This window comes from Nanorana parkeri, unplaced genomic scaffold (assembly GCF_000935625.1).
Source record: "Nanorana parkeri isolate BGI_ZX_2015 unplaced genomic scaffold, ASM93562v1 scaffold212, whole genome shotgun sequence".
Taxonomy (NCBI): domain Eukaryota; kingdom Metazoa; phylum Chordata; class Amphibia; order Anura; family Dicroglossidae; genus Nanorana; species Nanorana parkeri.
The window spans coordinates 865,425-880,221 of NW_017306480.1; the positions used below are offsets into that span (position 1 = coordinate 865,425).

General features: G+C 39.7%; 1 protein-coding gene across 1 annotated transcript in view; it reads left to right on the forward strand.

The window, feature by feature from the left end:
- The window catches only part of ASB3 (ankyrin repeat and SOCS box containing 3), a 102,519-nt gene that overhangs the window by 72,144 nt on the left and 15,578 nt on the right, over positions 1 to 14,797 (forward strand). Inside the window, exon 8 of the mRNA XM_018555751.1 lies at positions 7,271 to 7,516. Within this exon, the coding sequence (XP_018411253.1) occupies positions 7,271 to 7,516 (246 nt within the window). The remainder of the gene's footprint in view (positions 1 to 7,270; positions 7,517 to 14,797) is intronic.

Genomic DNA, 14,797 nt, shown 5'->3' on the forward strand with positions numbered 1-14,797 from the left:
GGGGGGGGGGGGGGGGCGTTAAAGCAAACCTTTTTTTTTCTAAGCAAAGCACAGGTTTGCTGTAAAGCCGAACTCCATTTAAACAGCAAACAACACTGCTGACATGTTTATGTTAACTGTGTAACTTACCAATGACATTAACTGATCCAGCCGGACAGCATAGTTGAGTCATTGAGCCCAGTTCTTCATTGCAGCTCAGTGATAGAGCTTGGTCATGAACCTGTTGCTAGCCTATTTATTTAATGATGATAGAAAAGCTGCAGACTGCTGAGGTGTCAGTCTGCCCATTTTATTTCCTTTTGTTAGTAAGATCACAGCGATAGGGATAGGTGTGGAAGCAGTGGTGTCTCTGCAGAGGTGAGACACTTCCAGCTGTCCTACCCTTGCTTTACAAACAGCAAAGCTAATGCTCCATGAAGATTGGGGAGCTCTGTAAAGAGACCTTTTCTTTGAAACAGAGAGCAATACAGATTTAAACTAAAAGTTAATTTGGGCTTTAATTCTGTTCTTGCAAAAAAAATAACTATTTTACATTTTGTGATTTTATATCTGCCTGGAGTTTACCTTTTAATGCCACTACATTTTCACCTGCATTTACTCCTTTGTATCCTGTATAAAAATCTCACTTTACATCTCATGTAAAGCAATAAGAGCCTATAAAACGGAGGATAAATGTGGGGAACCAGGCAAGTGCTTCATATGCCTAAAGAGTACCTGACAGTGGAGCTTAAAACTGACCTCCGGCATAAGCAAATATTGTCTTCCTACAACAGGCATGTGTATTCTTACTTAAAGCCACACTCCAGGCCGAATTATTTTTATTTCACTCTGCACTGGGTTTGTGAATTGTGATTAAAAAGTTGAGTGTTATATGCAGAGGGTGGCTGCAAAGTAAAACAATTTGTGCGCAGAGTGGAGCTTTAAATAGTAATATTGTACGTAACAGCTCAATATACACAAGTGGTTAGCTCACCATTCACTTTACTGTATGCTCAGTCAACAACCGACATGTGAATGATAACAAGCATAAAAAACTTTTTGTTATCTCTCGCAGAGAGACTTCAGCGAGTTGGCAGATCTCTGTGATCAATGAAAAGTTGTTACATTTTCACAGTCTCATAGAAAAAGACATACTGCATGTGCAATAAAATAAAATGTCACCCAACTGAAGGTAAAAAAAACTGTGGCATGTTTGGCGATGCAGATCTCTCATCTCTTATAGATATCAGTGAAATATCTGTCCTATGAGTCTTCAAATAATGAGATGTTATCCATATACAGAATCAATGTTATTGCACAGTCTGAAGACTTCTTCTGCAACAGCCTGACTGCATACAGACATAAAATATTGCAGCAATCAAGTGCCAACCTTGAGATGGTGATTGGATAGTTTGGTAAATCATCAGATGATTACTGGTATGCACTGCCAACTAATCAGAGATAAGCTGAGGCCATATGTACGTGTTGAGCTGTCAAATGGATATTTTTGTTGAATGTGAAAACAATTATTTCTAGGTCTTATCATTCCTCATGTAAAAATGAGAAGCCTCGTGCATGGGTACATTTAGATTCTTCAAAAGATGACATTGAAGAGCATAAAGGAGACAATCAGTGCGGATTAAATACCACATATGGAGTGGCAGCTAGAGAGACCTTAGACGTTCACCCATTTGAGTACATGGAACCAAAGATTGTTATTCCACTTGATGACTAAGACCCTGTTAAGAAGCCTGTTCTATAGAGCCCTAGTCCTTTTTTGTTGCAAAACACCAAAGACTGGACCTTAACATATCTGTAAATCCAGTTAGATGCAAGGTGTCTATCTCAAGGTAATATACTTCTCTTAGAAACCACTAATGGGATGTTAGCTTTAAATTGAAGTGCAATAGAACAAGTTGGAGATCATGAGTTAGACAATGGTCATCTATCTTAGGCTTTTGTGACAGGTATTTTTTTTTTTTGGGATATATTCTTTGTATGTGTGGTCCCCACTGTTGAGTATATGCACGCCTGTGTTCCTAAATTAGCCAATACTTTTTTACTGATCAATTTGCATAGCAGTTTTGACTTAGAAGGCAAGATGGTCTCTAGAATCCTTCCCTTTGCAATAGATTAGCCAAAAGAATAGTGCTAGCTAGAGGGCCAGTTCACCCAAAACTAATATCTAATTTTTTAATGGATACTAGAGATTTCAACTACCTAACAACTTCTTATACCTCTCGATTACTCTAATAGTGATGTATCTGTGCTTAAATTCCTGGGTCAGCACGGCTGCCGTGGCCATTATGAGAGGTTCTCTACAGTTAAGCCCAATGGGTAAAATACGTTAGAGGCAGGTGGTTTATGCTGGAGGATTGACAGTGTGTCCATCACTTTGGAATAAAGGCTTTTTTATTTGGTAAAGACCCATGGGGTGTGGTTATTGTATGGGATTTGGAGTGGAGACATGCACAGTACCCACAGCTGGAATCCTCTCGAGGTGGGGGAATCAGTGTGAGAATGGGAGATTTGCTTGCTACGCAGTACATTATGAGAAGTTCTCACTCTCCTTTTGGATTCTTAATTCATTTTATGTTATAGAGAATACAACTTGTGCTGAAATGTGCAAAGGTGGACAGGAACACTTAGAAGTCCCCCAGTCTGCAGAAACAGAGCCAGGAATTATGGTAAAAAGCATTCACTGTTGGAGTATCCCAATGCATAAGAAGCCAGGAGCTGACTTAGACCACCATGCTCCAGATGTAACTAAAACATAATGTTTGGGTAGACTGTGCCTTTACTAATATGTATAAAATTGCTGCTAATCAAGACCACCTTCTGGACAGCTTGGTTAGCCAGGCATGGTTAACGAAAAGGAAAATGAATGAAATCCTACATTAATTAAAACATTGCTGACATACAAAACTGAAAAAAGAAAGGATTGATAGTGGATTTTTTTTGTTTCTATACTGTGAACTTAACTGACTAAGAACTCTCACCGGTGTTGTGTTTGAAGCATTTTAAACTGCAAGTCAGCCAGGTCTTTTTTGTGTTTGATCTGCTGTTTATTATCGCAATAGATGCTATGTATCAATAGCCTACACTGGGGTAGTTCTTAGGATAGCTTCAGCTGAAAAATCAGATTAGTTAGGACTCATTTGTTCAGTATTTGTCACTGCGTATCATTGTTCTTGTTTGTTTTCTTCGTCATTAGGTATGATTGCTGAATTCTATCGACTGCTAGTGGCCGCTTTCTCCGCTGCTCTTTGTTATTTAGGGCAGAGGATAGTGTGAACTGAATAACAAACATCGCAGCCAGACTCTGAGCCGGAATATATTGTCATTCTATGTGAGATCTCGGTGGTTGCACAAAACTGAGGCTCACTGCTACTGACTAATTAGACACAGCAAATCTTAATAGGTTGTTGTGACCCTTAATTGAGTCGAAGAGCTAGATTTAGGTCAGTTCTGTTGCCAGTGGTGTCCTGGCCATTTGATAATTACAATAGAATTCTGCAAAACACTATTTACATGCATATTAATTTCAGGGGAAAAAATGCATTTCATTCTGAAAAGAAAAAAATAGGGAGTTCCCATGCCTCTAACAAGCATCCATATTTAAAAACAATTTGAACAGTGTAGGAACTGTGTGTGATAATGTCAGAGGTGAGGGTGGAAACACACACAGCAGGGTTCTTAAAGAGGAAGAAATTTTTTTTTATTTTGCCTTAGATAGACATGAATGGGATCGACTCAAAGTAGTAGAGACTTTCTTTCAATAATACATTCAGATCAAACAGATACATACTGCCCAGTCATCATGTTTCCAAACTGGTGACTCTCTCTGCTCGGCTTCCCTGAACTTCCTCTCCAGTACAAGATCACAAAGGACAGACCAATCTCCAGGAGCTGTCCATCTGCCAGCTTGGAGAAGAAAGGAGGAGAACGGATTTGCTTGACTTGCTAGCTCTGTCAGGGTTATTCACATAGCTGCCAAAGGCAGCCGAGTGAATAACCCAGCCGAAGTGAAATGAGCCGAACGCTGTTCAGCTTTTCACTTCTGCTCAGTACGGATGATTTCAGCCGTACATCGACTGAAATCAGCCATTGATCGGCTTTCTTCGGCTGCCTTCGGTCTGAGCCAAAGTGCAGAAGGAGTTCGGCTTGCTCTGCCCAGCTGTCAGGCAGGCCATTCGTCCCTGCTTCAGCTCAGTCGAGGTGAAGCATATGCCTTCGGCAGCTGTATGGGCTATTGTGAATAGCCCATAGAGCAGCCCTTCGGTTCCACTGAACTGAAGTGTTCTGGCAGCCGAAGAGAGCCAAATGATCAGCCAAAGCTATGGCTGTATCCTTCAGCTCAATAGTGAATAACCCCCTGTGTGTTTGTGGAGACACACTCAGCTTACTAGCATACATAAGGGTGGGCTCCATAGGGCCCTGCAAGGTAGAAGAGCCACCATAAAACAGGATATCAGGGCTAGTGCTAAGGGTTCAGCTGATTCTGCAGGAAACTAAAACTTTTAAACCTCAATGAGCAACATCAACATCCATTTTAAGTGATTTAATCGGCATTTAAAATAGCTTAAAAACATTTTGGCTTTAATATCACTTTAAAGTACACCTATTATTTTTTCCTTGGTTACCTTGATAGCTCACTTCCCCTTCCTCTAATATTCACTCGTGCCAGGCTTTCACATACCTAATTGTGAATGGAGGTGTATGTTTCCTTTTCCCTTTCTTCCCATGATGCAATGTTGTGCACCAGAGTGATCAGGCACAGGCCCAACCACTATCACATGGGTGCAGCGATTGATCATTAGGACTAAATAAGCTCCAGCACAGAGCTCACTCAGGGCTTTTAACATTCTATGTTATGTGAACAAGGCTTTGAAGAGTAAATAGGTCAGTGGGGTGGGAGGCTGGACTGTCAGTAGTGCCCACCACTTTTCCCATTCAGGTTTACTTTAATGAAATAATTTTATTCTAATAAACCTTGCTTATTAAATAGTGTATATAAAATACATACACATGGGGCTGGCCCTATTTGCCCCATTGCCCATGTTCTTGCTTTGTTTCTTGTTTTTGCCTCGTTAAGTCTCTTATCTCCCTGAATGTTTACCAGGCACGCCATCTCTCTTTAGCTCAGATGAGGGAGCTTGATTATGGCAGAAAGCTGTATTTCTTTTTTTTGTTTACGTAAAATAATAATGTGGTTTGGCATTTGATTTGTGTGAAGTAGGAATTTCTCAAACAGGTCAACTTTAAAGTATCATGGTAACAGACAACATACTATTCTGATTGGTTTTAGACGTTGATGCAGCTCTCCCAGCTTTGGAAGATAACATTGTCAGTGTATTTATACATTTACACAGTGCTCCCATTAAAATATACAGAACAATTTTTTAGCGTTCTTTTTCCAATTCTTTATTTAGTCAATTTAGACACGCAACATACAGAGAAGAGCAAAAAGAATAAGGTTAAATAGGTAAAATGTACAAGCAGCATAACATTTAGGTATATACTTGCTGCTTAGATGGTAATGGAAAGATCACTGTATATCTATAGCATCACAAATATATCAAAATATATAGCTGAGTTGATAGATCTATTTTAAATATTTCTGTTTAAAGCACGTCTCTAGCTTTTACATTTCAAATAAAATTGTATATGGCAGTGCCCATGATATAAAAATCATCTTTTATTGTAGTACACCTCCTATACGGCACTGTCCACAGCGGAAGATTTCCTCTGTTCTGCAGCTGCCGGTCTTCCAGTTTGAATGACTTCCAGAGTAATTCATCCCACTTCCTTTGAAGCCCAGGGCGTCATGGTCCAGCCTCCTGAACTCACAGTACAATGCTGCAGGGAATAGCACTGATGTCAGCTTGCTTACCTCAGCATCAGTGAGGTCCTCTCATCACTGGTCAAGAAATGAGGAGGAAGAGGATCCTGCATGTCATGTGGCTGTGCTTCCTGTGGTGACACTGTTTTTGCCAGTACCATGTTATGCTGCACTACCCTGTTGCTATGCCTTACAGGCCTCCTTAGTACCCTCAGGGGCTTCCTCATCTACTATTTAGAGCCATTTTTTTCAGTAATGGCTGAATTTATGGGCCAAATATCTGCCCTCTTTAATACCTCAGTTTGCAGGGGTCGCAAGCAGGTCCACCCCGCATTCCCCCTCAGAGTCCTCTTTGACCTTCCTCTGTATTTGTTTGCACTCCCAGAGGAAGAAGAAGGGGCTTTGTCTAGTTCTGTGGACTTAGGAAGTGGACCTGCCTCCTGCCATCTCTCGAAGCTTAAGGACACAATTTCTGTCTTTGAGGAGGCAGTTTCTTACATGCTTGCAGCTTGAGCCGCCTGTGTTGACTCTGCCAAAGGTCAGTAGTCTGGGATCTTCAAAAATGGTCAAAGCTGCTAAAACCTTTCTTTTACTTTTGCTTTACAACCGATGTTGTATGAGATCATCCTGAAAATTGTTTTACTCCTCCGAAACAGTTTGCTCAAAAATATTCTAAGAAATGGGCTGTTTGCATGTTGTTGATCCAGCCATCTCTTGCTTGAATAGGGTCTTAACAGTCAGTCCCTGTAGAAGATGTCCCTGTTTTCAAGGACCACGTGGACAAGAGGTTAGAAGCACTCTTTAAGGCCTTATTTGCCTTCGCTGGCCTGGCTATGCATCCTGCTGTTGCGACCGGCCGTTTGTTAGACCTTATCCTTAAAGAGGCATGAATTGGTATGTTCTTCCAGTGATTTGAATGTGTTTCCTTTGATTGATATGGTATCTTACCACATCCCATGGCTTGGCTGGCTTAATTGGCTTGTGACCCGATATGACTGTTGTCAGTGTGGGGCATTAGGCTGTGAGCTTCTTTGGGGCATCTGATAGAGATGTTCTGTAAATATCTGTGCAATATGCAGGTAATAAAATGTAAAAATAGCCTTTTAAGTTCCCTCATTGACTGCCTGTAAAGGGACAGTACTAGTGATATTTGCATATTTGGATAACCTGTAGGTAAAAATGATCATAACAGAAAATCACCACAGGAGTCAGAGCAAAATACATTCAGATAACTAAAAGGCAAATTTGGCTTTCTGTCGCCTGGTAACACAAAAAACTTAAACCATCCCAAAATATCTTCTTTCAGGGTATTGATTTGAAACTTTGCCATCATGTCATCGTGTATTTACTATGGAAGCATCTTTTAATTACTGAAATACTTACAGGTTTATTTATGTTGTGCAGATGTGTTGTTGTTTTTTTTAAATTAAATTTTCTTTTGACTTTCAGGCACTCCAATATGGCATCGCTGCTCCTGAAGTATGGGCTGAAGCTGTCAAGCTTATATTTACAGAATTGTTTAGAATACAACAATTTTCTTTTATTCCGCTACTTTCTGAGCCAACACTGCCCATTGCCCTCTAGGGAAGAACTTGATGCATTTAAACAGCAGTCATCTAAAAGCCATCACAAAGAATGGCTGCCTTACTTACTACTGGCCGAGCTCGATGCTGCACATTTGCTGGACGCCACATGGTGAGAACTGTTATGTTTTCAACTTGTACTAGCTCATTTTAACACTGTGGAGTCCTTTCTTGTCCTTTGTGTGTAACCAGCAAGCAGGTTTGCTTCTGATGTTCATTTGACTTGGGTCGCTTAGAGCCATGTATTTATTCAGGAACGAGGAACACAGTATAGAAAATAAGTAATTCATTTTTATAAAGGACTAATTCTAGTAAATCTTGAATGGTTATTAAGAAATACATAGGCACCCTATAGAGATTTTTCATCCAAGCAGCCGACTGAGTTTCCCATGTGGGACTGAGTTCTGGGGCATGTTCCCATCAGTCACTTAAAAACTGGGTTCAGGTAAGGGGGAATTTGCCCCCTGAGCTAGTACTAATAAGATGTGGTGGGCTGGTAGCCTTAAGTGAATATATTTTACCATGCGGACATCAGAGAGGGACCTGCAGCCACACATGCTGGCAATTAAATAGATACCTATTGCTCATTCACACCGGTAATCATAGCATCTGGTAGAGGGAAGTCTTGCACCACCAAGTTTTTGCCACTCTGAGATGCCATATAACTGAAAACCGCAAATAAGCTGTTGCTGGAAGATGCAAATGGTGTGTTACAATTAACCATGCCCTTTAGGAGCACTCACCTTTTACCATGACCTCAAATTAATCTGGCACTGTCGTACACTTTGATTAGGCTGCCAAAATCTGTCACTACTCCCTACCATGAAAGGGCTAGTTGACTCCTAGTCCTCCTGCTTGACTTGGATAAATAGAAACTTTGACAGACACATTCTTGTGTTAGTTAAGTAAATACATAATGATTTGTAAATGCTGCTACAAATATGTAAAATGTGACTTAATGTTCATATATTGTATATCTGTTCCTAGCAGTGTGAAAGCAATCCAAAAAGTGAAGGGAATACTAAAGAGGGGGCCACCAGTGTAGAGAATTTCATTGTGCATTGTATATTTATGTATATTTTTTTGCTAGTAGTTCTCTATTCATTCTCTTTGACAGCTCAACTCCAATCATATATAATGAATGCCCTTTAATCCAGTGATATATTCATTAAAATCATTAAATGTTTTGATAGCGCTAGAATGCAAAGCCAAAATTACTGTAGTCTGTATTATAGCTTGTCATTATACCCTGTACGCCAGGACTCCAAGCCATTCAGAGCTCTACGGAATTGCAAATGCTATCAGTTTAGCACTAAAGCTGGACATACACTGGTAGATTTCTGTACAAACGTTAATACAAAAAGCCTCGTCAGAACATTTAATAATGCCATCAGAAACACATCTAGCAACACAGTATTTAAAGGTGCCTAAACCTCAAGACTTACTTCATTCACCATCAGGCTTTGTAGCATGCCTAAGTTGCCTTTTTCACCTTTACCTTTGTTGTTCCGATCCACCACTGTTGGGACCGAAAATTTAATGCAAACACTGACCTTCTGAATATTCTCTAAGCTTTTAAAAATGGAAAAATCACAGTCTTTGTATCACTTCTTTCCCAAACTCCAAATTATTGTATATGCAGAACAAAAATGTTGTAATTATTCCTTGGGGCAGAATTTTAAAACATGGTGCAAAAGTGGGGCAGCTGCCCAATCAGGTTACATCTGTCAAAAGAAGTACATTATTTAATTGGTTCCTTTGGGTAACTGTGGCAGTTTTTCTCTAGTTTTCTTTCCTCCAGCCTTTCTCGTAATCAGCCCCAGTGTATTTACTTAGTAATCTTGTAGTTTAACATAATGAAAAATATAATTTAATCCTATAGTTATTTAAAACACATGCTGTGTCTATTCCATCTGGTATATTTTCAGCTTCTGAAAATTGGTGTGTTTATTTTTGGTACAGGGGTTTCTACGCTAGAGATTTTTCACCATTACTAGATGTTATCATTTTTTTTATACACTTGTCACACCCAAGCGGAAGTTGTCAATTACTGATGCTAAAAGATGAACTGTAGGCAAACGGCTAAATACACAGGATACTGTACATACATGGGAGATGTTTTCCTTTCGAAAGTATTTGTGTTTGTCTATTTAGTTCTGAGAGTTTGACAGTCCAGCCATATTGTACAGATAGGCTGTGACCTAAGATTCTCTCCTGCAATTAGGCTAGGTCACCTCCCTGCCCCCAGCCTGTGCTTGGGCTACTAAGAAGCAATAGAGGCTCGTCCCTCTGCCCTGTTCTCTCCTGCTATCAGCATGTTTCTTGACAGCACATATACTGTATATGCAACACCCTTTATTGGATCCTAGTATTGTCCCTCCCTCTCCCAGTCTTAGTGCTGTTTTAAAGTGGACTACAAAAGGCTGATACCAAGTGTGCCCTTAAAGCTTAACCAATCCACCAACACTTAACTCCTCAAAGGAACCTTAAACTCTTTAACCTCTGCCCTAACACATAACCACTTAAAGCCTTACTTTACCCTCAACAGATAAGCTACACCTCTAGACCCTAGCACTGGCCTAAACTAGCTGTTAAAAACGTAACAGTTGGTTACAGATTTTTCTAGATGTTCATCTCCTCTTGTGTCAGGAGCCACTGCAGTAAAAGATCACAATTCCTGCGGTAATAGATAGCAGACTTTTGATGTTTATAGCATATAAAAACAGTATAACATTTTTCATTTTGGATAGATGGGGAGGGTAGGGTAGGGATAAAACTGTTTCGAGCCCTGTCCATTAAGACCCCCTGAGGGGGAGGGGGGTATGCCCTTTTCCAGTTTTTATAGGCAGCTTGAGGAGCTGCATGGTGCCTATGCAGCCTCTTGCTGAGGTTCTCTACTGCATCGGCCGTTGCTTCTGTGGCTCTGCATGTGTACTAGGGATTCTGGATCTCTGCAATTTGCTGCACTGGGTCACCACTTCTGCCTTGATGGTTTACAGTTAAAGCCAAAGGTCACTAGTCTGGGTTCTCTAAAAATGCCCAAACCTGCCAAAACCTTCCCTGTACATATGTTTTTACAGCCAGTGTTGTATGGTGACTGGGATCACCCAAAAAAATAGTTTCACTCTCTTCCTCCTCCTCAGTTCCTGCTGTTACACTTGCCAAGATCCTACAAAAGATAGATGGATCTTCTTGCTGCACTAGGTCAGCTTCTTTCCCAGGAGGTCATAGTCCCCAGGCAGAAAAGTTTCAGGGGCTTTACTCCAACCGTTCACTGTCCCAGAAGCAGAAGGGGAGGGAGGTCCACCCTGTTCTCATTCTCAAGACCCCCAATGGGTTACCGATATCGGTAGTCTACTAACATTCTATGAGGAGGTGAGTCTATAGAGGAAAGGCAGTGGACGTAGTATATCAAGTATGCATATTTGCACATTCCCATTTTTCCAGCCCATCAACTCTACCTGCATTTTGCTGTGGACACGCAACACTACCAGTTTGTTGCCCTTCCAATCAGTGTCGTCACTGCATCTCAGGTCGTTATCAAATTGCTGACTCCTATTTTGTCTCTGCTTCAGTCTCCAGGGATCCCCATTGTGGGATGACCTTCTCCTCAAGAATTAGTTGGCACAAGCCTTATCGTCACACAGCACAAACCCTACAGATCTCAAAGTTGACGCTGGAACCCTCCCATTGCGTGAAATACCTAGGGCTAGCCTTAAACAGGGCCCTGTCCAGGGTCTTTTTTCCCCCTGAAAAAAATCCAATTTGTCCGCGCCTATGCTTGGACCTTGTGGTCCAAGAGTTGCCCAACCATTTGATTTTGCATGAAAATGCTAGGCTGGATAGTGGCCTTTTTCGAGGCAGTTCCCTATATGCAGTTTTTCTCCAATCAGTTGCAGCTCATTCATTCTGGCTGTGTGGGACAAGCAGTTCACGTGCTCAGCAAGCCAAGGTTTACCCTGGTGTGTTGGATTTCCAACCCGGCACTAGAATCAAGCCTTCCTTCCTCCTGATGGTCCGGAAGGTGCTCATGGATGTCAGCCTGAAGAGGTGTCCAGGGGAACCTCTCGGTTCAAGGGGACCTGGTTGGCAAAATAATTTTGACTCCTGATCAACATCCTGCAGCACAGGGAGATTCAGTTGTCTCTTCAATGCTAGATCCCTCAGTTACAGTGCCAAATAAATGAGCCTAAGTTGGCTTACATGCCAATGTAGGCTCAATGAATGGCTTACATTAATCATCAGAGAGCTACCAGAAGTCATGCAGCTCAAAGAGAAGAAGGCCTGATTCTGACTTTGGCAGAAATTCATGTCCAAGCGCTGTCCCCTGTACACAGCCCAGGCGTGGAAAAGAATCAGGCGAACTCCCTCAGTATTCAACGTCTGAGACGTTGACGATTCTCATTATCGATTAATTCGATTAGTTGATTCAGCACTACTATCAAACAGTAAAGCAGGTGAGTCAGCAGATGGAATATCTGTGTGGAGATTCGCCAAGGCTTCAAAGAGTCACACAATTTATGAATAATAGATACTTTTGATTCTTTATTTTTTATTTACTGATTAGACAAATCTACATTTTAACAGGAGAGTTGAAAATTAGCTAATCTTCAATTTGATTTTAACTAACTGTGAGAATTCTAATGTACAAATTGGTAATACGTAATTAACACTTTCCCCAGTTTGTCAACACTAGGTGCTTAGACAGAAGTTACATTTTCATAACAAGTTTTTAAGCCTTGTACTGTACCTGTACCAAAAGCTAATATAAATAAACACTGTAATATTTAAAGCAACATGTTTTATAAATGCAGCTCAGCATTCTCAAAAGCACCTAATCAACTAACAGTAGACATGGCATTACCTCTGATTGTTCTCATTATTTTCAAGCGTGACAAAATATACCCACACAAAAATTAGAGTTTGAAGTTAGAAAGATTTACTTGGTGAAATAATCGCCTGTCACAATACCATCTACAAATTGGATATTCTGAAAAGGCCTAAGACAGGCATTATATATAAAATACTTGCAAGTCAGCCAAAGTGGGCGAGAAAAAAAATCCCCAAACAAATTAAAAGTGTTTTAAATGGAATACGAAATGTTTACTAATTAAACTTGCCGTGTAGCTGTCATATGGCTTTTCCGCAATATTGCTTTTTAGGGCTGTCTTTCCTGATTTATATGAAAGTTAAATATCGTGTATTTAGAACAGCTTTCCTGAATGGGTAATTGAGGAACACATCAGCTTGCAACAATATACACTACCTTCTAGACTGCCTGTAAAACATTTCCAAGAATTCATATTCTAATATGTCGTTGGTTGTATAAGCCCCAAATTACTCCAGCCCAGGGAAGCTCTCCCCCCCCCCCCCCCTCTATTTTGATTATCTTTTCTCTGCTCCTCTTGATCATGTGGTCCTATGCGCATGTGCTTTAAGCTTAAAGGGTACTAGCTTAATAGCCGGTTGAAGCTTGAAGATACTGGCTTGTTGGATCATGAGTAATAGTTAAATGTCCAAGTTTCTCCAGTTGTGCATGAAATTGATGGACAATTTTTATTTCATTTTATTTTAGTTATATAAGCCAAAAATACCCTTTAAAATATATGCGTGTACTATACATTCCATATTTGCACTTGCCTCTGTAGCTTATGAAAGATGGCTTATAGCTTCCTTTCATAGTATCCAACAGTGCAGCCTCACTGTGAGTGAGTCGCTCTTTATAATCACTAGAGGGCATTTTTCAATACAGAGTGTTAGAGATATTTAAAAGAGAGATAAAATTAAATAAAAAATTAAATTAAATATTTAAAAGTTAAATATATTTAAAAGAGAGAGAAGATAAGTGTTTTCGCCAAATATTATTGTCTATAGAAGAGAGTTCAGAGAGACAAATGTCCCGATAGCAATCAAAAAACAAATTTGTGTCTCACATGAGACCGCCCCTTTTATATACATTTGTAATAAATATATGCAGTTAACAAATATCTTATGTCGCGTAATTCATAACACTTCTGTCAATTTGGAGCATTTCTTTAATTAAAATGCTCAGATTTATTGGGCATAAAGACACTGCTATAAAAAGTCTTATTCACAAGTCCACATGCATGATACAAATAATGAGTGAAACTACCTTGAACTACAATTTGATTGCCTTACTGGCACTCCAAAATACAACATATATATAAGTAATTTTGACGTCTGAGTCGGCACTAAATAATGATGTTCTGACCCAATTATTTATTAGACATTTAAGGACCTGACATCTTATGAAACTGATAAAGGAGGGAGGGGTATGTATTTTAATATTCACTGCTCATTGGTTAGCTTTCCCTTTTATAATGTGTCAGTTCTTTGGCACAGACGTGTGTATCTCCAAGGACAAAAGGTAAAACAGAAAAGAGAAAAGTTGGGAATAATTCTGAAGTTCAAAACCACCCCTTTTTTAAAGGTCCTGTTATTCAGATATAGAAGTGATATGAACAATATCTTAAATTTAAATTGTCATGAAATAATATGCATTTAATAATAATAAAGAAATGTAAAATAAAGATATACAATATTATGCATTGTATAAAGGATAGACTAGATATTTTAAAATACTATGGGGGGAATTTATCAAAACTGGAGCAGACAAATTCTGGAGCAGATTTGCACTGCAATCAATCAGCTTCTCTGTCTCATTTTCATATCTTACCTTAGCAAACTGAAGCGAGAAGCTGATTAGTTACTATGGGAAACTGCTCCAGATTCTTTCTGCTCCAGTTTTGATAAATTACCCTCCTATAGGCTAAATTTGCAAAGCTTTATCACAAGGCTCTGTAAGTTAGCTGTGTGACTGTAATTTCATTTGGTTCATCTGAAAATAACAATTCCCTTTTTAAAAATTAGTTTACTGATCCTGGTGTGTTTGCTTTGTGAATTGAGCCCTATATATATTAAAAAACAGTGTAGTCATTCCATGAGCTCTAGGTGCCACGTTACTGGTGCATTGCTATCATGAAATAGCTCCAAGAAACTATTAAAATTAACCAAAAGTTTTTTTTCTGTTCTTTCACGGTCTTTAAAGTAATAAAACATAGAGAAATGTGCATGTATTGTAGAGATTGCCGCATGTTTTTGTTTTAGCTTGACAGTATGTGATAATTAACCCTTGTGCATGGCAAACCTGAAGTAACTCCAGTCACAAATCTCCGTTGTCTGCCCATGTAACTGTCCTGCCTTACTGTTATAGCTGCAAGGGTTTTGAAAACACCCCCATCGTTCTGGCATCCACTCACCCTTTTGTTGGGTGAAAATGTGATGGGATGGCTGCAAACGGTTTACTTTCTTGGTTAACTACTCACAGACTGCTGATTAGGTAAACCTTGTATTTTTCTTCTTTTTTTTTGCA